This window comes from Lepus europaeus, chromosome 18 (assembly GCF_033115175.1).
Source record: "Lepus europaeus isolate LE1 chromosome 18, mLepTim1.pri, whole genome shotgun sequence".
NCBI lineage: Eukaryota > Metazoa > Chordata > Mammalia > Lagomorpha > Leporidae > Lepus > Lepus europaeus.
In genome coordinates this window covers 26,293,910-26,317,963 of record NC_084844.1, presented here as the reverse complement: position 1 = coordinate 26,317,963, position 24,054 = coordinate 26,293,910, and the positions used below count along the sequence as shown (strand labels likewise).

Sequence of the window (24,054 nt, the reverse complement as noted above, 5' to 3'; positions counted from 1 at the left end):
GGACCGAACTGGGCTGCTTCATGCGGGCTCCAAAGGCAGACATGCTGTCGGGGGGCAAGGAGGTGAGGAGGGGGGTGGGAGCATCTTCTCCCTGCCCCCAGCCCCAGCCCCCAGCCTGCTGCAGTCGCAAGGCCAAGGTCAAGCGTGACCCAGAGAGATGTGGAAAGACTACCGACCGGCCATCTGCTTCTCCTTACTCCTTCTCTTTTTCTCCAGTCTCCGCAGGCGCTTCTCCTCCCGCCGCCGCGCCTCCTCTTCCTCCTGGTGCTGCCGGCACTTGTGGAAATTCTCCACCACCACGCCCACAAACATGTTCAGGACAAAGAAGGCCACGATGAGCAGGAACGAGATGAAGTAGAGCAGCATCCAGGGGTTGTGGTTCATGATGGGCTGGCGGGAGCAGGAAGCGCAGGTGGAGGCGTCAGCCCCGGGGCTAACAGGCTCAGAGGCTTCCCCAAGCCTGGGCTCTGCAAACTCATATAGCTCCAGGCACCTGACAGAGATGCACACAAGTGCTGTGGGTTTGGTGTTAGGTAGTAGGGAGGGGTGGGGCCTGTGGTGGAGTAGACCACAGACAAATGTTCTTCACAGTTTGTGGGAAAATTGTATTAAATGATACATTTATTTTTGCTCCAGAAAACTGAATTCTGTGCAATTTTTATATGCTTTTTTCATGAATTTTTAAAAAAAAAGATTTAAGAAAACTGTATTTGAAAGGTAGTGTTACAGAGAGAGAGAGAGAGAGAAGGATCTTCCATCTGCTAGTTTGCTTCCCAAATAACCACAATGGCAGGGGCTAGACCAGGCAGCAGCCAGGAGCAAGAGCTTCTTCCAGGTCTCCCACATGGGTGCAGGGGTCCAAGCACCTGGGCCATCCTTCACTGCTTTCCCAGGTGCATTAGCAGGGAGCTGGATTGGAAGTGGAGCAGCCTGGACTTGAACCTATTGGTGGCAGCATAAGCCACAACGCCAGCCCATTTCATGAAGTTTTTGAGGCCTACTCCTGTGCATGGATTTCTAATTTTTTTTTTTTTTGCACCAAAATAGACGTATCTTTTAATTCTATTTCCCATGAAGTTTGTGCAGTAGCCTCATGTTCTCCGAAGCCCTCGCTGGGCCCGGCTGACTCCCGCCCTGAGCGGTCGCTAGCCCGGTGTCCCCAGACCTCCAGGCTGCTGCTGAGTAGCTGCAGATCTGGATTTTCAAACGAAACTCGCCAATTGCTAAAAGGTTCACACTAATTTTAAAAAAAAAAATCTAACACCCTGCGGCCAAATAGAAGCTGACCCGATTGGGCTCACAGGCCACCAGTTACGGCCTCTGCTGCAAGACTCCAGGCCGCTCTGATGGCATTTGCCAGCCAGCCTTGCGCTTTCTGTCCAATGCCTGCACCTGCTGTGCCTGGAATCCGCCCCTGCTGAGCGACCTGAGCCCCAGTGTGGGCCCAGCTGGTCCCAGCCCTACCTGCTGGTCCACACCCACGGCATCAAGTCCATCGTACATGATGTCCACCCAGCCATCCTTGGAGGCCAGCACGAACAGGGACATCAGGGCCTGGTGAGGAGAGGGAGGAGGAGGGGGAGGGGGAGACCATCTGAAATCGAGGATGTATGGCTGAACTCCCAGCACCTGTCCCCAGAATCTCTCCTGGCAGCAGCTTGGGCCACCCCAGCCCTGGAGCAGGCAGGCTGTAGTCAGCCTCCAGGCACCAAGGGAGCTTCCAGGCCCTGGGCTCCCTGGCTGGTCTGGAGCAAGGGGAGATGGTCACACTCTCTGACCTCAGACAGGGAGAGCAATGGACCCCAAAGACCCGGAAAATCAGACACTAAAGCCAGGGTGGATCTGGGAATGAGTCGGCAATGCTGAGTGGGCCACTTCCTGTCCTATAGTTCTCCGATTGCGAACATGGGGGAGCAAAGCATGATCCTGACTACCGCCTGCACCTGCAGCACGCTGAGCAAACCCAAACGTCGTCTTTCTGCCTCCTGACTGCGGCTCCGAGGAGATTCTGCTAGGACCCCATTCGTCAGCTGACAAAACTAAGGCTCCGGTGAGCCAGCTGCCCAAGGTCACTGAGCTGACAACAGGGGTGCCAGGACTGACATCCAGGGCTGCCAGCCCCCAACCTCACGTGTGCTTTCTGCTCTGCTGTGCAGCTCTGCGCTCCTGGGCCAACCCCTGACCCTCTCTGAGCCCCAGCTCTTCATCTCCAAGAGGCCCAAAGACCCTGTGGGCTAACTTCTTGGGCTGCCGTGGGCTGGACATGCTGGTAGTGGGACAGAGGAGGGTGGGGCCGGGGACCAGATCCCCAGCCGAGTCAGCATGGATCCTCACACAGCGACCGGTGTCCTCTCAAGACTGCCACCACCACCCGCGCTCAGGGCTCGGTGCTCACCTGGCCGAGGTTGTCGAAGTTGTACTTGTGCCGTACCCACCGGTAACTGGCCTCGGCACAGTCAGACTTGTTGGTGATGTTCCTGGTGTCCTCTCCCTGGCACACGAAGAACTTCCCTTTGAAGAGCTGGACACACAGAGCCACAGAGAGCTGAGTCCGGCCATAGGAAGCCCAGAGCTCCCCTGCCCCAGCCTGCACTGGCCGTGCGCTCAGCCAAGCCAGGGACACACCCATGGGGACCTCCCCTGCAGGCACCCCCTTCCTTTCCTGGGACAGGGAGGAAAGGTGTCTGGGGCAGCTACTTGGAAAGGACAGAAAGGGGGACACTTGTTCACCTCCCACCAAGGGCTGGCGGGGGGTGCTCAAGGTGGGGGGGGCGGCCCATGGAACGTGTTAGAAATGCACATTCCCAGGCCCACTGAATCCCACTCTGCGCTAGGGGCCAAATAATCTTTTCTTTTTTTTTTTTTCTAAAGTTTAATTTATTTATTGGAGAGGCCAAGAGACAGAGACAGAGAGCTCCCCGTGTACTTGTTCACTGCCCAAAGGCCATCAAGGCCTGGAGCTGGGCTGGCCCCAAGCCAGGAGCCAGGAATGCAATCCAGGTGTGGGTGGCAGGGAGCCAATTACTTGAGCCATCACTGCTGCCTCCCAAGGGAGCTGGGTGAGGAGCCGGAGCCGGGCTCAAGCCCAGACTCCGATGTGGAATGTGGACATCTTAACTTCTGGGCTATACCCCTGTCCCCCAGAGATCTTCCAATGAGCCATCCAGAGGATTCTGATCCCACTCAAGAGTGAGACTCCCGAGCTAGGCATTTCATTCTCACAGCAACTTTGGGCTGAGGGGAAAATAGGCGTCCTCAACCCCACTTTACAGGTGAGAAAAACTGAGGCTCAGAGAACCTAATTCACTGGGAAAGGTCGCAAAACCAGTAGGTGACAGAAAAGGGGCTGGAGGCCGGCGCCGTGGCTCAACAGGCTAATCCTTCGCCTAGCGGCGCCGGCACATTGGGTTCTAGTCCCGGTCGGGGCACCGGATTCTGTCCCGGTTGCCCCTCTTCCAGGCCAGCTCTCTGCTGTGGCCCGGGAGTGCAGTGGAGGATGGCCCAAGTGCTTGGGCCCTGCACCCCATGGGAGACCAGGAGAAGCACCTGGCTCCTGCCTTCGGATCAGCGCAGTACGCCAGCTGCAGCGCGCTGGCTGTGGGGCCATTGGAGGATGAACCAACGGCAAAGGAAGACCTTTCTCTCTATCTCTCTCTCTCACTGTCCACTCTGCCTGTCAAAAATAATAAAGAAAAAAGAAAAAAGAAAAGGGGCTGGAGCCCAGGTGTGTCTGCCCCGAAAGCTCACCCTCTTTGCAGTGTAGACTGGGCTAGGAATTGGTGAGAAAGGGACCAGAGCAGGAGGAGGGAGGACCAGGGGCCTGAGCAAGCTGCTGGGGACAAACTGAAACCCACAAGAGGAGCCCCAGGCCTGGGCTCACCACGGGCCATGCTGGCAAGCTGAGGAGGCTGGGAAGTGGGGAGGGGGCTCCGGGTAGTGTGTGTGTGGCAGGGGCGGGCACAGAGGCACCCACAGCTTTGGCCAGCGCAGCCTGGTCCCAGGGCTGGAGAATTTCTAGGAAACCAGGGAACAGCCCCTCCCCAGGGCAGACAGGACATCCCAGGAAGCTGAAAGAAGCAGGCAGGGGAGGGGCGGGTGGTGGCCACAGGGGCTCCCACGCTGCCCCAACAGCCAGCTGTCTGCCCTGCAGCCACTGCATCTGGAGTGGAGACGCAGGCAGACCAGGGCGGAGGGGCTCCCCAGCGCCCCTGAGGCGTCTGATGACTCCTGCAGGCAGCTCTGCCTCTTGCTCGTCCAAAGCCAAGTTTCCTCCCTGGGCAGGAGGCCAGGTTTCTCCCCACAGCCCCCACTTCCTGCCTCGTCTGGGGTCTGCGCCGACTGCCTGCCAGCAGCCGCTAACCTGGCCCAGCTGTCAGGCCCTGGATCCCCAGACCTGGCCTGCAGCCCGACCTGCTCAAGCAAGCAAGGAAGGGAGGAGATCCCGGCGCAGAGCCCCGGCTGGCCGGCGTCTGCCCCACGGAACGCGGCCCAAGGGGTGCGACCGCGGGCCTGGAACCTAGCTCAGGCCCTCCTCCAGGCTCCTGGTTCTGCAAAGTGCCCAGGAGGCCAAGGAGCCTACAGGGAAGGGAGCAGCAGGGGCTCCAGGCTCAGGACCCAGGGTCAAGAGGAGAGCATGCGTGAGCCCTCCCCGACAACTGGCGCCCAGGCCCCACACACCTGCACGCCCAGGATGCCGAAGATGATGAAGAAGGCACAGCAGATGACCACGATGTTGCCAATGGGCTTCAGTGAAGACATCAGCGTCTCCACCACCAGCTTCAGCCCCTGTGCCCGGCTGATGACCCTGGGGAGCACAGGAAGGGGTGTGAGAGGGGTCCCCCAGCCCCACTCCCAGCCTTGGCTCACTGGCAGCCTCCTGGGCTCTGGGGGCGGGGGTGGGGTGGTAATCTCTCAAAGCACCTGTGCTTTCAAGATGTCAAATGCATCACCTGATGGATCGGGCTGGGGGTGGGAGGCCTGAACTCAAGGGAGGGATGTGCCATGGGCATCCAGGAGACAAACTTGTGGCCAGCAGCAGTGGGGGGAAGGGAGGGGCAGAGGGAGAGGAGCAGCCCATTCAGGGGAGCCTCACTAATAAGTCAGAGTCGTCCCATCCAAGAGACCTGGGTTGGGGGTGGGGTTGCCTGATTGAACACCTGCCAGGAGAAAGGTCCCCATGTCACTGCGGGTAGGGGCAAGCATTGCTCTGAGAAGACCACCCAAGGGACAGCTTCCACTGGAGCTGAGGGCCCTGTCCACGGCCCCCACGCTGTGCTCCGTACAGGGGGCAGTCACAGCAAGTCCTCTGTCATGTCCCGGAGAGGAGGAGGGAAGCGAGCTGGAAGCATCGTGCACCTTGCAGGGGACACACCAGGGCCGAGGGTTCCATGAGCGGTCAGCCGGGGTGGGGGTCACAGACAGGAGGTCTGCTGTTCCGCTGTAGGGGCGCTGGTGCTGGGAGGTGTCCCCGAGGCGGGCGGAGGGGCTCACCTGAGCGGGCGCAGGGTCCGCAGCAGCCGCAGCACCCTGAGCATGCCCAGGATCTTGGTGCCGCTGTCCGAGACCATTGACACCAGGATGTCGATGACCGAGATGAGCACGAGCAGCCCGTCCAGCACGTTCCAGCTGCTGCGCAGGTAGGCCTGCTCCCCGAAGCACCAGCCCAGCGCCACCACCTGGGGGCCGCGGCCGCCAGGGGTCACCGGCAGCCCTCCCCGCAGTGCCCACCCTCAGCCAGGTCCACAGCGACACCACCCTCGTCCCCCCACCCCCGGAACCGCCAGCTCCTGTCACCTTCACTGTCATTTCAGCCAGAAAGACGGCGGTGAAGATGTAGTTGGAGAGGGTCAGGAAGATGCGTTCCTGCAAGAGAGGAGGCAGGCGCCACTCTCAGGAGTCCCCCCGCCCCCACCCCTGCACGGGCCAGGTTTGCACTGCATGCAGATGCCAGAAACTGCAAGAGGCAGGCAAATGACTCCCCCTACCCCTTCCCGGCGACACGTATGGGAACAGAATCCCCGACAGCTCCGTGCCGGGACCTGACTCCCACATCCCAGACCCTGTTCCCTGATTTCTTTTCTCAGAGTGGGGCAGGATTTAACTTGACCCCTGACCCTGGTCTGCCATCCCACTTGCTTTCCTGATTTTCTGGGCCCCCAGAACTGAGCAGCCAGCCACCTGGGGACCCACAGCCTCCCTGTGCTACCCCAGCCCTATTTATACTGGGCCTGGGCCAGGCCAGGGGTGGCCCAACTGCCTGCTATCTGGGGGCTGCTGGGTGGCCGCGAGAGGGGTGCAGAGGCAGCAGGCAGAGCGTGACAGAGCTGGAGACCGGGACACAGTGACAGAGCCTTGCAGGGTCTCAGGCAGGAGGCAGCCCAGGGGAGAGTCACCAGCCCCAGGCACTTCCTCACCCACCAAGCCCTGGCCAGCCCCTGCTCTCCTCAGCTCCCTACACCCCATCCCCAGCTGGCTGGAGCTCACCTTAGAAGAAAACAGAATCCCAGCAGCCCTGAAATCCAGTGTTGTGGGAGGCAGTGAGAAGGGACAAGGGGACCTCTGGCCACTTCCGGGCAAGTGGTGCAAAAGGCCAGGGTGGGGGATGGGGGGAACAGCCCACCAGCTCCCTGCCCTTCCGGGACCTGGACCACTGCCAGCCGGGAGGGGCTGTGGTGCCAGGCTGGGGAGAGGCAGCTCTCAGAGGCGCTGGGCCCATCGGAAGAGGTGAGGCCCCAGGCACTGCGTCCAGTACTCAGGCCTCCGGCCTTTCCTCTCCTGAGAAGGACTGACAGGTTCACGGCCAAGCAGAAGTGACAGCCCCTGAAAACCTACTTTGTCTTCAGGAGCACAGAGAGCAACGGGCAGCTTCCCTGTCCTGCCTGGCAGTGTCCGCAGGGCAGACTGCGTGCGATGGCCATCAGCGTGCAGGTCGCCAGCGGGACCAAGAGCCTTGGCTAGGAGCCCAGGAAGCAGGACCACTGCGGCCACACAGGGGCCGCCTCCTGCTGATGACCCCCCAACACTCAAGGGACTCGCACACGCCTCTCAGGCCTGCGGCTCCTGAGAACATGCTGTCTGCAGTCAGCCTGCAGTGCAACCGGGCACTCAGCCGAGCTGGGGTATCACAGGGGGAAACTGAGGTAGGGGAGGGTACAGGATGTATCTTGAGGGGCCAGGAATAAGGCGGGGAGAAGCCTCTTGCTGTGTGGCCCCGGGCCTTCCCTGCTGCCTCTGAGCGCTACCCCCGGGAAGGACCTGGCATGGCACAGACGTCACAGCCCTGTGTGCCACCCCGGCTACTCACAGCGCTGTGAGGGTCGATTTTGGGGCGCTCCATGGCAATGGTGATGCAGTTGAGGAAGATGATGACAAGGACCACATGGTCGAACATCTTGTGGGTGATGATCCGGTGACACAGGAGGCGGAACCTGCACCGGGACAGGGACGCAGGCTGGGAGGGGGCAGGCCCAGCCCCTCCCCACACTCCCCCCACCCCCGGCAAGGTGCACTTGCAGTGTCCTGGATGGCATCGTGGGGCACAGGGCGGAGCCCCTTGCTCACCTTGACTGAGGAGGGAAGATGTAGGCAGACCAAGCATCTCGCTCACGGCAGCAGGCAGGGAGCCGGGCCCGGACCCAGGCTCGGATCCGTTCACCTTTGCTCTGTGGAGTAAACACGGCGGTGTGAGCGGTCCCAGGCCTCGGGAGTCCCCGACCCCTGGCTGCTCCTCCTGCACCCTGCTTCTCTTCTTTCATTCCTAAACCCACCTCCCCAGCTCCGTGCAAACTTTACCAGTCCCATCTCCTCCCCTCCCCGTGTCCTCTCCCCTCTCCTCCCTGCACCCCCTGCCCTAGGCTGTGTCCCATGTCTGTCTCCAGCCCAGCCCCCTGCCTGCCCTCCCCCCTTCCTCCCTGCAGGGCTTGGAAGCTGCAGCAATTATCAAACACTGTCCCCATCCCAGCTGTCAGTTTAAAGATACACCTGCTTGAGGAGACACCTGCTCTTCAAGTGCTAACCCTGCGGTCTCGGGTCCCCAGGGAAATGGGGTGGGGGCGGGGGGACAGGAGCATGTGGGTGTGGGGGAGGGGGATGGGTAAGGACAGGCTGGGAAGTCAAAGCTTGTGATGAGATCCAGATGAGAAAGGGGGCCAGGACCAGTTTGGAAAGATGAATGATGGGTCTTTCTGAGTCACAGGGGGAGGGCCATGAAAGATTCATACACATCTGCCCGAAACCATTCATATCCTCCCGGACGGCAGTGCCACAGCCCAGGCAGCACGAGGTTCCAGGCTCAGCGGGGCAGGCGGAGGGGGAAAGGGGCTGCTGGGAGGTCAAGGTCAAGGGCTTGGAATGGTGACTCCTTGCGCCCTGCCAGGCTGGGCACAGCTCCCCGCTCTCAAGGTCGGGGTGAGGGGTCACTGCCCACAGGGGCCTCACCAGGTTGCCCTCGTCATCGCCGTCATCCCCATCCAGTGGGGGGTCATCGGGCCGCAGGGCCCGGGCCAGGCGCCCCGAAGCCGACTTGCCATTGCAGTCCTGGTGCTCAGAGGCAGAGCTGCGGCCACTGGCTGTGCGGTGCAGCCCGGGCACCTGCAGTGTGTCCGGCAGGTCGAAGGAGCTCTTGGCCTCCCGCTCCAGGGAGCCCCTATGGCGACGGTCACTGCCCGCAGGGCTGGCCCGCTCCTCTTCCGAGCTTTCCTCGTCCTGGCTCTCCCGGCCCTCGCCCGACAGCAGCGACCGCCTCTCCCCACTCGGGCTCCTGCGCTTGAGGCTGGGGGCACGGCCCAAGCTGTTGCGGCTGGAGCGTCGGCTGGTCCAGCTGCTGGCGGCGCTCCAGGGGCTGTGCGGGGAGCTGCGGGCACTTGGCTGCAGGGTGAGAGGAGGGGGCAGTCTCAGCCAGGGCCCTGGGGCCCTGAGCCCCTCCAGGTGCACCCCGTCTCCTGTGAGCCTCTGGGGCATCATACTGGTGACAGAGATGAGAGCAGAAGCCCTGCACTTTGATGCCCGGGTTCAGACGCTGGCTCACCCCACACAGCTGTGTGACCTGGGGAAGACAGGCACCCTGTCTGTGCCTCTACTCGCGCTCTCCGCTATGGTACCTGCTCCTCATTTAGCTGATGAGAGAAGCATTGCCATCAGCCGAGTGGAGGGAGGAAAGCATGGCAAGAAGAACGTAAAACAACTCAACAGCAAGAAAACAAGCCAGTTTTAAAAATGGGCAAAGGGCCTGCATAGACGTGTCCCCAGAGAAGGCCTACAAACAGCGACAGATACACAAAAGGCGGCCCAGCATCAATCTTCATTGGCGACACGCAGATTAAAAGCACGATGAGACATCACCTCACACCTGTTAGAACGGCTCTAATAGATAAAATGATGATGGATAACGGGTTGGCAAGGTCGTGGAGAAGAGGGAAGCGGGTACACTGTTGGTGGGAATGTAAATTAACACTGCCATTACGGAGGTTCCTCAAAACACTAAAAATAGAACTGCCATACGATCCCGCTATCCCAGTCCTGGGTATACAGCCAAAAGATTTAAAATCTGTAGGTGGGAGCCATATATCTGCACACCCATGTTCACTGTGGCCCTGTTCACAACAGCCAAGACACAGAGACAACAGGAGCGTCCACCGGTCAGATGGATGGGTAAAGAAAACACAGTGTACAACACAGTGGAGTACTACCCAGCCTCAAAAAAGGAGGAGATCCTGCAGCAACGTGTGCGACCCTGGAGGGCACCATGCCAAGCGAAATAAGCCAGGCACAGAAAGACACAGAAAGAAATACCGCCTGATCGCATCTATTTGTGGAAGCTAAAAAAGCAGAACTCAACAGAAGTAGAGAGTAGAATAGTAGGTACCAGAGGCTGGGGGTGGGGGAATAGGAATGAGGAGCCACTTGTGGAAGGGTGCAAGCTGTTGGGGGCGGGCCCTGGCTGCACCTGTTAAGTCACCTAGGATGTCTGCATCCTAAATCAAAGTTCTTGGGTTCAAGTCCCGCCTCTGCTTCCAATCCAGCTTCCTGCTAGTGTGCACCCGGGAAGGCAGCAGGTGATGGCTCAAGGACTTGGGTCCCTGCCACCTACATGGTAAACTCCGGTTGATTTCCTGGCTCTTAGCTTTGGCCTGACCCAACCCTGGCTGTTGCAGGTATTTGAGAAGTGGATGGAAAATCTATCTCTGCTTCTTCCTCTCCCTCTCTCTGTCTCTGTCTCTCTTTCAAAAATAAATAAACAAATAAATAATTTTTAAAGGGTGAAAACTTTCAGTTAGGAGGAACAAGTTTTTAAGATCTACTGCACAACATGGTGGCTATTACTAATCATGTAATGTATATTTCACAATTGCTAAGAGAGTAGATTTTCAACCTTTCCACCACTAGCAAGAAAGTGTGTGAGGCAATGGCTCTCTTAATTAGCTGGATTTAATCATTCCATAATGTACACATATTAAAACATCACTACAACAGGAGTTGTACATCACTACAACATATATATATATGAGGTACACACAAACACACACACACACACACTATGATTATGCCATGTCAAATAAAATTATAAAAAAATAAATGAATAAACTAATAGTGAGGGGGACCAGCTTCATGGTGTAGGGGGTTAAGCTGCCACCTGTGATACCGGCATCCTGTATGGGTGCTGGTTCAAGTCCTAGCTGCTTCACTAATGGCCTGGGAAACCAGCAGAAAATGGCCCAAGTGCTTGGGCCTCTGCACCCAGATGGGAGACCTGGAAGAAGCTCCTGCTTTGGCCTGGCCTGGTCATTGAAGCCATCTGGGGAGTGAACCAGCAAATGGAAGATCTCTCTCTCTCTCTCTGTCTGTCTCTCCTTCTTTCTCTGTAGCTCTTTCAAATAAATAAATATTTTAAAATAAATAAATACATAAATAAATAAAAAGCCAGCCCTGTTATTCACTTCAGCAACCTAAGACTCAGGTCCCACCTGTAAAATGGGTACAATGATAGTGTCTACCTCACCGGGTTGCGGTGAGGCACTCCAGTTGCCTACAAGCCATGTCTACCACAGCATCTGGTGCAGAATCAGGAACCGGAAGAGGGTTTGCTATTCTTATGGTTAAGCATTGAAGACCGAGGGGCATCCTCCCCCACTTGACAGAAGAGGCTCAGCGAGGATCGGTCTTGCCCGAGGTCACTCAGCTTGGGAAGAAAAGAACCTACCTTCTTGCCTCCAAGCCCAGAGCTGCTCCACCTGCCTGCACCACCAACACTGACTCCCCTGGGCCTTGAGCCCTGCCCACCCCTGTGTCCTCTAAATATCTCCCACCAGCAGGCACCCGCATGCACACCTACCGGTGACTTCATCTCATGGGCCGCCCCGGGTTCGGCAGACCCACTACTGCTGGTGCGGCGGGAGCCGGGGCCCAGTGCCTCACCCAGGCCCGTGCTGTTGCTCTTGGGCAGCGACATGGGTGTGGCAGCTGTGTGGATGATGAGAGGGGGCAGCAGACTCTTCCGCAGCTCTGGGTGCTCCCCCAGGGACACCACTGCTGGGCAGTGGGGGAGAGAGAGAGAGAGAGAGGGAGAGACCCTGAGTCCACTCACATCTGGCCGGGGGCCAGGGGCTGCACCTCCGGGAGAGGTACTCACAGGCCAAGCGCTTCTTCCTGTCCCCATCACCATCCAGGCTGGGCGAGAAGAAATCAGGCTCCGACTCAGACTTGGTGGCATCTCCCTGGGGCAGGGGAGGGGAATGGAGGGCCATCAGCAACCTGGCCAAGCAGGAGTCACCAGGATGCACCACGGCTTCCCTCTCACATACATACACACCACACAGAGGCCACGGAACCAGCAACCACGGCACGAGGCATGCACTGGTGCAGGCCAGTCCACCCAGGCTTGGGTCCCAAGGCGTCCTGAAGCCGCCTCTGCCTTCCCCCAGCCACGCCTTGGAGAAGGCCACGGCTGACCTGAGCCCACAGTGCCACCAGCCTGGCTGGACCTGCACCAAGGTTGGCTGGGAGGCCAAGGGGTACTTGGTTAGGCAGGAGGCACAGGCTCGAGGGGGCTGGGGACCAGGGTGAAGTGGTCACTAGAGATTTGATCCCCAAAACCCGCTTGAGGCCTCTGCCTTGGCTCTGTGGACCCCCTCTGTGGACCCCCTCCCCCAAGCCTCGGACCTCAGGGACCCTGGAAGGAAACTGAAAGACCCCGGACAGAGCAGCTCAGCGCAAGGGGTCCCTCTGCTTCCTCCCTCCAAGCCCAGCCCCCTCCCTGGCCCCCTTTTTTCATATTTATTTATTTTTTTAACCTCTCTCCCCATCTCTGGGGCAGTTTTTTTTTTTTCCATCTTTCTTAGCAGGTCAGTAGGTTCCCCAGTAATTACACACTTCTCCTTAAGAAGTTATTAAAAAATACTTGATTGCTACTTTTGATAAGGACATAAATATTGGGTAATTGGCATCTCGGGGGATCACTTTCATTAACTCAGTTTACATCCCTAACGAGGCCTTTAATTATCAAGTACAATCTCCAGGGGGCTGCTCGGGACGCACAGCACCGTGGGGTCCTGGGGGGATCCTGGCTTTGCCCCAAATTCCGGTGCTGGTGCAAGCAATGCCAGGGCACAGGCTCCATGTGGGGGCTGGGGCAGGAATATGGCCCCGAGACGGCTGGCAAAGCCTCACTGGGAGAGGAGGGGACCAGAAGACGCCAAGGCAGACTGAAAATTCTGGTGCCTTCCAGCAAGAGCCACAAACCCTCCTCCAAGGAGGACAGCTTGTGAGGTCACCACGGAGCCCGGGAAAGGGGTACAGGAGAGAGAAAGGAGCGTGTCCTGCAGCCACAGTCCTGACTGCACGGCGGCTGCACACACGCGTGCCCCACACATGTGCACACACAGGATTCTAAGTCCCTTCCTTCTCCGGCCCCTCCGCCAGTCTGGGGACAGGGACAGGACCGGCGCCCTGTGCATGGTGATGGGGGTGGGAGTGCGCAGGCAGAGGCGTGGAGGCCCCTGCCATGTCCTCCAGGAGAAGGGACTTAAAATTGAAGCAAACCTCACGACACCAAGGACCACCACAGCTACCACAGTTGCACAGCGGCTGAGCGAGACGCGAGCACAGAGACACGGAGGCGGAGGGGGCTCGGGGCGGAGGCGGGGGCATGCTGACTCGTGATTGCGTACCTACCCCCTGGGAGTCGACAGGCAGCTGAATACAGCTTAACTGTCCACTCGTATCTTCCCGTTTGCTGATTTCCTACAGGCAGAGGGGGAGGCAGGGGAGGGGCGCTGGTCACAGGCGCTGGGGCCTTCAGACACCCGGCAGCATCAAAGAGGATGAAGAGGAGGAGGGATGCAAACCCCACAGCGGGGAAGCAAGACACAGGGAGGGGGAAGGGGGGGCCAGGACAGCCTTCCAGAATGCAGCCAGGGGCCCCCAGGCCAGCATGACCCTGCAGCGTGCAGGCAGGAGCCCACGATCACGGAGGATGCGCCTGCTTCATCCGGCCAGCTCGCTGTGAGGTTTGCAGAAGTTAGGGAAACCGCCCAAACCATTGAGATTCCTGAGTCCCCGGCTCAGAGCATGGCTCGCCTCTCCGAGGCTCCAAGGCTCTGGGCTGGGGGGACAGGCAGGCAGGGTGGGACGCAGGTGTGCGTGAACATGAACTTCAGTGTGGCACGCGACAAGGAGCAGAAGCAGGTCTCCTGACGCCCCATGCTCTTGGCCTAAGTCTCTCCAAGTCGGCACGGATGGGAAAGGACAAGCAACACGGGGGTGGTGGCTGGGATGTTGTTCAGTGTCAATCAACGGTCCCACACAAGACCTGCTGCCTGCTCATTTGATTAAGTGTGTGCATGATAAATACACAGGGTTTCAGGGCCCTGCCCCCAGCAAGGCCCAGCCCCACTTCTCAGCAGGGTGGCAAGGCCAGTGGGGGAGGGGAGTCACCCTTGAGGCTCCTGCAGGTGAAGCATGCCCAAGGCAACAAACAACAACCTCCCCTGCTCACATGGGGCCGGGTGGCTAACTATACAGGAGAGGGCAGGAGCCTCTGGAGGGGTTCAGATCGGGGCCTCAAACAACACCTCTCCCACCACCCACATCCCCCACCTGCAGGACAGCAGAGCTGGCCCAGCCCCTGGCACCGGCACATCAGGGCCGTGACTGCTGTCACACCCCCTGTGGAGGGACCTGACCCTGCACTCCCTTCCCCATCCCACTCCATGCAGAGCATCACAGCCCAAGGCCCCAGGTGCTGAGACAAGAGACTCCGCCCACAAAGGCCACAAAGGCTGAGGAGGGTGTGGCCACCAGGCCCTTGTCGGCCCTCACGCTAGACCCGCAGCAGGGCCAGGGTGACCAGGCCAGAGTGGGCGGCAGGGTTCCCACATTCAAGCCTCTGCTGCTGCCTAGCAACGGTGGCTCAGCTGGTCTCCCTTCAACAAGGTGTTGCTGGAAGGGCCAATGACGGGAGGGGCTTCCCCCCACGCCACCCCCACCCAGGGACGCCAGGCGGCTGGACGGTGTTGGGGGGTGGGGAGAAGACTTGGGGTGTTTCCTGCTCCCCCCTCCAAACTGAGCTCTCCCATTTGGAAGGGAGCTGAGTCCACAGAGGGGCTGGCTCTTGTGGAAGAGTGTGGCAGCCCTTAGCTCTCAGGTCCCAAGGAACCCCCAAATCTGTGTCCCAAACCAGGGGCGGGGGTAGATGCCGATGTTGTCCCTCGCCTCCCCTGCAAGCCGCCCAGCAGGGGAGCAGCGCTGGCACGGACAGCTATGGGATGAGAACGGAAGCCGGCAGAGGGGCCAGTGTGGGAAACACGCATCCGTGCCCCAGCAGCCGGCCCGGCCCACAGGGAACAGCCCTCCCTGGCAAGGCTGGGAAAGAGTCGGAAAATAGATTTTTGTTTTTCCACCATGTGCCGGGTATTTATAGAGCGGACCGCAGCGGGAGTTTCCATCCGGGTCACCTGGAGAGAACTGGACCAAGAGCTGCTCCCGGCCCAACCTGCAGCATTTCTAGGTTGGGTCAAGCGGCCCCATGTGTTTGTGGGTCTGGGGGCTCCAGTGGGGAGAGGCAGTGTGGAGGCACAGGAGGGGGTGCAGGCCCTTGAGGCAGAGGCTGTGGTCTGGCACGGCAAGGGCAAGATCAATGTAAATCAATATTAATTGATGACGCTGCCTATGACGAAGGTGACGGAGCTGGGCTGGAAATAGGACGCTCATCTCTGCCATACCCAAGGCTAATTGGGCTCATTTCTCACCCCGGGCAGCTCAGCCCTGCCCGGGGCCCTGGTGGCCTCTTCATCAGCTCAGCCTGAGCTCAGAAGGCTCGCACGCAAGCCTCCTGTACCCCTCGGCTCCAAAGGGCCCCCCGACCTGTGCTTAGGGGTCCGGCTGCACCGGGGGTCTCTCATCTCACCCAGATCGCTGGGGAAAGGTCTCGCTGACTCTGACAGCGAAGCCATCAAGCAGCTGACCTTTGACCCAGAGACCCCACACAACCATCCTGTCTCGAAGGGACTGCTAAGGCTGAGACCGGGAGCCACCCACCCCTGCCTGGGCGGAGGAGCACTTCCTGCAGGACCTCTCAGACCACCACAGCCAGTAGAGGAGGGAGGAGGAGGCTGTGAGTGGCTGACGTGGGCAGGGCAGGGGGTTACCTCCGCCTGGAAGCCCTCCACCAGAATGGCGACAAGCAGGTTAAAGAGTACGTAGTTGCCGAAGGTCATGAGCGCGATGAAATACAGCGCAGCCCAGGATGACGTGGAGGCCATGCCATTGTAGAGGACTTTGTTCCAGTCCTCCTGGGTCAGGATCTGTGGGCCGAGGACAGGAGTCAGGGCCCTGACCAAAGGCACCCGACTGCCCCTGCCCCTGCCTGCCCTGTCACCCTCGCACCTGAAAGACGGTGACGATGGCCCAGAGCAAGGAGTCAAAATTCTTCCGGTCCGGCAGCGTGTCCCCATCCCGCTCCGACGCAAACTTGCAGCCGAACAGGTGCATGCCCAGGATGCTGAAGACAAAGAGTGGGAGCCACAGGATCGGGGGGGGGGGGCAGGGAGGGTCAGGGCCCTGGAGCCCTGCTGCCCTGCGTGTCCCCCGCCCCACCCCCGCCAGCCCTCACCTGAAGATGAAGATGAAGAGCATGAGTAGCATGCAGAAGGTGGCCACGTTGTCCATGGTCTTCATGAGCACCACGAGCTGCCGCTGCAGCGCCGGCAGGAAGCGCACCAGCTTCAGCACGCGCATCAGGCGGAAGGTGCGCAGCACCGACAGGCCGCCCCCCTGCTGGCCCACGATCTCCCACACGCTGCAGGGTGGGGGGAGGAGGGGGGCAGCCTCAGCTCCTGCACAGCCCCTCCTGCCCCACCCTCTCAGCACTCAGCACACCTGAGCACCCGGGCTGCCGGCACTGGAGCCTCCAAGCAGGGCCCCTCAGGGATGGTGAGGATCTAGGGGCAGCCCTGGTCCCCTCCGCCCTCCCCTCCCTGCCAGAGATCATGTCCTTGCAGCAGGCAGCCCTCTCCCCAGATCCGGCCAAGGCAAGCTCATCAGGTTAGGGAATGTTTGCTTTGTTCTTTTCTAATGAAATCTAAAACCGATTCCAAAAAGCAATAAAGCCATTCTCCGGGCCCCAGGCTGGGGCTGGAGGAGGGACCCACCCCCCCCCCACCCCCAGTCCTCTCCCAAGGTCTTGGAAAGCCTGGAGCCAGTTACCCGGCTCCTGCACCAGTTTCCAAGCACTTTGGGAGCAGGGCCCTCCTCCTGCCACTGCTCTCCAAGGCCAGCTCCTGAGTCCTCACCACCCCAGGCTGGTAGAGGTGGGGAGGGGGGCTGGAGAGTGCCCTGGTTCCCTATGAGCACGCTGGGGCCGAGGGAGAGGACGGAGCAGACAAAGGGTGGCCCGGTGGGGTACAGACTCTGGGCCAACGTGCTTCCCAGTCCCTCCCCCATTCTGGCACTCTATGCAGGAGGCAGTGGCGGGCGTCGCACCTGATGACAACGATGACGCCATCGAAGATGTTGTAGGGATTCTTAATGTAGCCGAAGGGACCGTACACGAGCAGCTTTAGCAGCATCTCCAGGGCGAAGAGGCTGGTGAAGACGATGTTGCTGATTTCCAGGGCGTTGGTCAGCTCTTCTGGCTGGAGGGCAGGGAGGGCATGAGGTGGCCAGCTGGTCCCTGAGCCCCTCACCCCAGTCTGCCCGAACACGGGGCGGGCCCGGGGAGAGGAGCAGGACAGCTGCCTTGGGGTGGCAGGGGCTGCTAAATGCTCAGCCTCCTGGGGAAGGCCCTCTCCCAAAGGAAGTGCACCTGCTCCAAGAAAGGGCCCCACGAACTCCCAGCCCCCAACCCCTCACTGCCAATGGGGCTCAGACTGTGGGCTATAGGCTCTTTGGGGACCTGGGCCAGAGGTTCTGCCTGATGCCCACTGAGAGCTCTGAGCCCCACCCCATCTTGTCCCGTGCTGTGCCAGCCCACAGGCCCTAGCCAGCAGCGCCATGTTGCTGGCTGACCTGAGATGGCGATCCCGCAGGCTTCACACGCACACCCAGTTATGCAGCCACACACCAGCTCACGTGTTCTACGACTACTCCGAGGAGTTGACAGCCTGCACTTGGACAACTGTTGGCTACACTTGCTTCCTTCCACACAGATACGCACACACAAATGCATGCACTGACAGTCACGCCCACACTAACAGGCAGAAGGGAGACCCCAGCAGGAAGGGCTGTCACAGAAAAGGTGGCACCTGGAGCCTTAGCCTGAGACCAGGACACCTGGGTTAAATTCTCTCCATCCTATGACTTTCACCAAGATTCTCACTCTCATGTCTTCTACGCTCCTACCCAGGGTCTGAGATTGGACCAAAGACACAGTCCCCACCCCACCCTATTCCGGCTCACACATCACCTGCTTTCAATATGAAGCGCCTCCCGCACGCTTAGCAACGCACCAGGTGGCACCGGAGCTACTGAAACACATCAGTCCCTCTCCCTGCATCCTGGGTGCTCGGCGTCTGGCTGGAAACAAGTTGTACACACGCAGAACAGCTCAACCACCACAAGAGGCCTTAGACTTGCCTTGGTGCCAAAATAAATGGTCTAGGCAGGAAATCCGGGCGTTCAGAGGGAGAAGGTGAGGATGGACACACTGAGAAAGGCTCAGTAGAAGGCAGCATTGGAAATGAACCCCAGAGGGTGGGGGTCTCCCCAGGAGAAGGGCGGCAGGGAGAGGAAGCCTTCATTTTGCTTGGGGGAGAAGGGAGAGGCCCGGCTGGGAGGAGGGCTGGGGTTGGAAGGAGAGGCGTGGCTGGCTCCCAGCTGATGGGTATCTCGACAAACCAAAAACCCAAAGCCCGCTATAGCTGCTCGGGAAGTCTGAGTTAAAAAAATCGCCAAATGAGGCCCTCATTCCATCAGACGCCTCCTCCTGTTTACCCAGCTGCCTCTTCTGGCCGGCCGCCTGAGTAGGTTGCCCAAGCGTGGAGCCAGGGCCTGGGCATGACCAAATGTACCATGACTGTGTGGCCAGCCTGGGGGGGAGGTGGAAGAGCTGGAAGGAAGGGGCTTCGAATTAGCAGGTGAAGGATGTGTGCAGACCTGGTGGTTAAGGCAGGTTGGGGGCATAGCCGGCGACAGCAGGCACCCAGGGGGCCCCCTGCCCACAGGGTGAGTGACTGTGGCATGAGAGCAGCATGGAGCCGACTGCTCCCACAGATCTCAAGCAAGTCTGAGCTCCACCGTCTGGGAGTGGGAACAGGAGCAGGAGGGGGCACTGTCACACGACCGAGTTAATGGGGTCACGTAGAGAGAGGACCTGGAGTCCCTCTGAACAAAAGAACAGGGCAGGAAATGGGAAAAGGGCCCCGGTCAGTGCAGGGGAGCTCAGTGTCCAGTCCCCTTCTGGCAAAGTGGATTCCCTGCTGTGCACCAGGGCCAGTGTGCCAGGGAGCAGGGGTCAGGGAGCCCGCCTCCCAGCCGTTCTGCCGCCTGCCCAGTCTTGTCTCCCGGAGTGGACAAAGGTGCCAAGCACGGAACTCACAGGTATGAGCTGTATGGACCCGTGGTTCACTGGGCAGCTCACCTCCACAGTCCTCCAGTGCTCGTTGTACGAATGAACGAACAAGGCCAAGAGAGGGTGGCTGTCACCAGGTTCAGAGTCACAGAGCAGGAAGAGCAGGAAGGTGGAGCCCAAGCCTGCACCATGCCCCTTCTTTTCCAGGGCCCCAGTATCCCCTCCTGGAGGCCCACAGGAAAAATAAAAAAGCTCCCCTCCCCCAGACACTCAGGACTGCCCACGTCACCACATCAGAGGCTGGGAGCATTCTGCAAATGCAGCACGGGACCCAGCGCCACAGTCTTGGCAACGCGGCGGCCCCTGGGGCCCGGAGCCGCCGTAATGACGACGGCAGCAGCTGCAGCGGGGCCGAGGCTGAGCCAGCTGCACTGGGCAGGACACCTTCCTCCCGGGAGAGCAGTGCCTCTCTGCTCGCTGCCAACCCTGGGGGGCTCCGAGAAGCGCGGTGAGTTGCTGGCGGGCTGGAGCTCCCTGGGAGAGGTGCGTGGGCTGCTTGCTGCATCTCCGACTTTGGGACCCTTTCCACAATGCTGCTCCACCACACATCCAGACGAGGCCCACACAGAATGCACGCAAGCCCATCAGGCAGGCACTAGCCTCCCCGCACCCACCGTCCCAGCCTGAGGTCCTTCCTCAGGTCTAGACTGGATCCTTCCTGCTGGTCCCAGACGCCAGGCCCAGTGGAGGCTGCTGGGAGCTGAGGCCAAGCAGCCTCAGCGTCTCCTGCACTGAGGCTCCAGGCCTCCTCTCTGTGCTGATGGTTCATCTCCCAACATCGCTGCCCCTCCACACAGGCTGTCACTCGGCAGCCACTGTGGTCCCAGGTTAGCTGTTCAGCCCCTCCCAGCAGGAAAGAGGCAGGCCTTGTGGCACAGTGGTTAGGCACTCATATTGGAGTGCCTGGGAAGCCTGGACTCTGGTCCCGCCTCCACTTCCAATCCAGTGTCCTGCTAATACGCTCTCTGGGAAGCAGCAGTTGATGGGTCAAGTGCTTGGATCACTGCCACTCACTCACATAGGAGACCCAGTTGGAGTTCCCAGCTCCTGATTCTGGCCTGGCCCAGCCCTAGCTGTTGCAGGCATTTGGGGAGTGAACCAGAGCACACAGGAGATATTCATTCTCTCTCTCTCTCTCCCTCCCTCTCCCTCCCTCTCACTCTCCCTCCCTCTCACTCTGCCTTTGCACCAGCACTCCCTTGAAGCCCAGAGCATCTCTGCCAGCCAACCCTTCCAGGACCCAGCGAACACTAGGAACAACAAGGTGGGATTGAGCCTGAACACCAGAAGCCAGCCAGCTCTGACGCTTCCCATCTGTGCGACCTCTGGCAGGTACCTTAACCTCTCTGATCCCTGGTGGCCTGTGTTAACAGGGAGACACCACCTCATGAGGAGGCTCTGCAGAACAAAGGCAGGGAGGACAGGGAGCCCCCACCCCCAGGCCAGGATCGAGCTCAACCAGCCCTGTGGGCACTGACAGTTAAAGCCAGCCTCCCACGGGGCAGGACATCATGTGTGCAAGGTGCAAGGTGCAGCCACCTACCACGCTGGAGGCAAAACCCAGGAGCACCGGGGAGCTCAAACCCTGCTGAGGTCAGGCAGGAGGAGGCAGAAAGAGAACGCCCGTGGAGGTCACTCCCGAGGGGTGGAAGAAGGCGTGTGTGGGGCCAGCTGCAGCTCTGAGAACAGAGTGGGCTCCCGGGAGGAGCGGGGGAAGGGGTGGTGGGGATGAGCCTGCAAGGTTGGCAGGGCCCAGGCATTTGGGTTGGATCCAGCCACTTCCTGACTCACGCTGGACTTGCCTCTTCCCATGATGCTGCCACTGAGGCTTCCGAGGGAAGGAGATGTGCAGAGTGGTGTATTAAGAAGATTAATCTGGCTGCAGCGTGGCAGCATGCGGATGGCTCGGAGGGGAGAGATGGGGACCAATTAGGGGCTACTGCAGCAGTCCAGACAGGAGACCTGAGAGCCAGCTCTGGCAGGGTGTGATGTGCCTTTTGCAGGGAAGGCGTGAGGGGGTGGCCAAGCCAGGCCAGAGCTGAGTGGAAGCTGCTACAGGTCACCCTGGCCTGCCCAACCCCCTTTGCTCGGCTCCCAGCAGCTCTGCTGACCCTGAAGTCCCTGCTCCTCAATCAGATTCCTTAGCTCACACCCGGTCTCTGCTGCCACTCGCCCAGCGGAGGGGTGCAGGCAGGCTGCAGAGACAGGGTGAGGGTCACTGGGTCAGTGGGAGGCGAGCCTTCAAGGGGACATTGATCCAGGGGACACCTGGGTAGTAGGCGGGTTCTGGGAAATCCACAGCTTTGCTCCTTCCCACCCAGCTGGGACCCTTGCCTCCCTAAGCACACCCCCTCCAGCACCTTCACACCCACTACGCCCTCTGGCCCCCAGAGCCTCCTAATCAGGGGCAATGCTGAGGAGTGGCCTTGGCTGATCACCCCAGTCTTCCCTGACTCCCCAGAGCCACCTGGAGTAAACACAAGGCAAGCAGGCACAGGAGGCCACGGTGCTGACTCAGCTTCCGGTTAGCCCACCCAAGGCACTTGTTACTAAGATTTCTGGAGCTGTCACCCTGCCCCTCACCCACCTGGGCCACCTCTATCGTGGAGCCCAGGGTGGATTTTTAAAAGGACGTCCTCGGGTGCTGGTGCTGTGGCGAAACTGGTTAAGCTACCACCTGCGATGCTGGTATCCCATATCGGAGTGCGGTTTGGGTCCCAGCTACTTGCTTCCAATCCAGCTCCCTGCTAATGTGCCTGGGAGGCAGCAGATGATGGCAAGTACTTGGGTTCTGCCACCCACATGAGAGCCCCGGATGGAGTTCCTGGCTTCTGGCTTCTGCCTGGCCCAGCCCTGGCTGTTGCAAGCATCTGGGGAGTGCGCCAGTTGGTGAAAGACCTCATTCCCTTTCTTTCTCTCTCTGTCGCTCTGCCTTTCACATAAACACATAATTAAATACATCTCTCTTTTTTTTTTGACAGGCAGCAGGCTGTCCTCACATGGCCAAGGCCAGCGGCTGCTGCCCTGTGCAGCCCAGGTGAGCCCCCAGCCCCTCCCTCTGCACGGTGGCTCCTCCAGAACTGCTGAGCATCGCTAGAGAGAGTCGCCGAGGAACCTGTGCTGACGGCCCGCTCAGGCCTGCTGGCTGGCCCCAGGGCTGCTTCGCTCCCTCTCTGCACTGTCCTCTATTCTTGGCTTCCTACAGCTCCATCTCTGTCCCCCAGGAGCTGCCTCAAAGCTCGCCCACTCCTCAGCCCCATCCCCACCCCCAGCCTGGCCTCGGGCTCCTGCCTCCCTCACTCCCCCAAACAGCTCTGCAGCCTGCAGTCTGCTCCTCTCTTCTCCAGGAAGGGAGCCGACCCCTCCTCCACCTGCACTTGGATCTGATCCCCGCCCCCTCGTCCCTGGGCCCTACCTTCCTCTCTTTCCCCAAGCAGGAACCCTTCCAGGGAACCCAGACCCACACCCCTCCAGCTCTCCCCAGGGGCACCTCCTCCTCCAGGAGGCCTGGGCTGCCTCAGAACCTGTGCCCAGCCCCCTGCGCCCCACCCAGCAGGCCTGGCTTCCTCCACCCAGAGCCAGGCCCCTCCCTCTCTCCCCCTCCCCCTCAGGCCAACATTCTTCAGAGTGCCTCTAAGCTCACCCCTCACCCCGCTCCCTCCCTCCAGTCCCCCCACTCCCCACTCCCCACTCTGCAGCTGTCACTGGGGTGCAGAGGACACTGCACAAGCTCCCTCAGGCCCCTGGCTCCACATCCAGAAACCAAGTCCCATGGCCACGCAAACAGCACGTCCCAAACACGCCCTCACCTCCTCTCCCCAGACTGACTTCCGGGCTCCACGGTTTTGGGGTGTCCTGTCTTGGAACTGCAGGGTCATCTAGGATCCATGCTGCCCTTCATCCCTCGGGACAGGAAGGTGCCTGGGTGCTCAGACCCTGCCGGGAGCTGCATGTCCTGCCAAAGCCTTACTCAGCCCCCCCCCCCCCCCCCCCGCCATCTGAACACCAGAAATCTCCGGCCAGCCCCTCCCCACCCAGCCTGCACCTCCAGGAGCTCAGGCTTCCTTCACACTGGACTGGGCTCGCGTCACCCCGACTCCAGCACCTCAGGATGGGGATGAGGAAGCCACCCCACCCTTCAGAGTGTCCCATGTGCCCTGCGTGTTCCCCAGCCAGGCTGCTGGAGTTTCCCTGGATCTCTTTGCTCTGCCCCGACTGTGGATCCCACTCATCCTTCAAGGCCCCTCTCAAAAGCCACCTCCTTCATGAAGCCCTTCCAAATCCCTTGCCTGTGTGTGAGCGCCTTCCTTTGTCCCCTGAGGCCTCCCTTCCAGCATCCTGTGTGATCCTCCAGGAAACACAACAACTTTCCACTACAACCTACATTCCCTGAGTGCTCCTGGAGAGCCAGCCTGACCTTCTGGAATTCTCTAGTGCTTCTAGTGTGCTGTACACAGGGAGCCTGGAGCCAGGGAATGGAAGTGAACATGAGTACCCCCAACTCTGGAAGAGCCTCCAAACATCCAGGGCCAGGTTGGCTGTGGAAGGAGCACCCCCAAAGCCTCGCCTGGCCCCAGCTCCAGCTCTCAGCCAGGGCTCCTCCACCTGGAGACCCAGGGACACAGGGGAGGGGTTCGAAACCCTTGCCCTCAAAGGCCATACCAGGATGTCTGCATGTGTGCGTTTTCTAGGGACAGGGCTCCACATTCAGTCTTTGAATCCGTTCAAAAGTTAAGACCTGCCATATCTGGACATCCCCACTTCCGGGTCCCCTGCACCCCGCCCTGCCCCAACCCCAGCTTCCCTCGTCCCTTGCCTTGAGCTGCCAACCTCACTTACTTATAAATAGAAACCTTCTCTGGACGCGAATCTGGCGTGACAGGAGGGGCGGGTGTCTGAGCAATGAGCAGAATCATGTCACCCACCCCGTCCTCTCCCGGCCCACAAGATTGTCTCCCCAGGAGGCTGCGGGGCTCCCCACGTGTTGTCATCCT

The 24,054-nt window shown here is 60.0% G+C and overlaps 1 protein-coding gene across 1 annotated transcript in view; it reads right to left on the bottom strand.

The window, feature by feature from the left end:
* CACNA1G (calcium voltage-gated channel subunit alpha1 G) overlaps positions 1-24,054 on the bottom strand; it is a 53,104-nt gene that overhangs the window by 16,018 nt on the left and 13,032 nt on the right. The window contains exons 9-24 of the mRNA XM_062175076.1: positions 16,975-17,126; positions 16,106-16,291; positions 15,880-15,994; positions 15,642-15,797; positions 13,168-13,236; positions 11,627-11,711; positions 11,330-11,523; positions 8,437-8,865; positions 7,561-7,661; positions 7,304-7,427; positions 5,794-5,862; positions 5,491-5,675; positions 4,678-4,804; positions 2,396-2,521; positions 1,465-1,554; positions 177-390 (exon numbers count right to left, since the gene is read on the bottom strand). Coding sequence (XP_062031060.1) covers positions 177-390; positions 1,465-1,554; positions 2,396-2,521; positions 4,678-4,804; positions 5,491-5,675; positions 5,794-5,862; positions 7,304-7,427; positions 7,561-7,661; positions 8,437-8,865; positions 11,330-11,523; positions 11,627-11,711; positions 13,168-13,236; positions 15,642-15,797; positions 15,880-15,994; positions 16,106-16,291; positions 16,975-17,126 — 2,422 coding nt within the window. The remainder of the gene's footprint in view (positions 1-176; positions 391-1,464; positions 1,555-2,395; positions 2,522-4,677; positions 4,805-5,490; positions 5,676-5,793; positions 5,863-7,303; positions 7,428-7,560; positions 7,662-8,436; positions 8,866-11,329; positions 11,524-11,626; positions 11,712-13,167; positions 13,237-15,641; positions 15,798-15,879; positions 15,995-16,105; positions 16,292-16,974; positions 17,127-24,054) is intronic.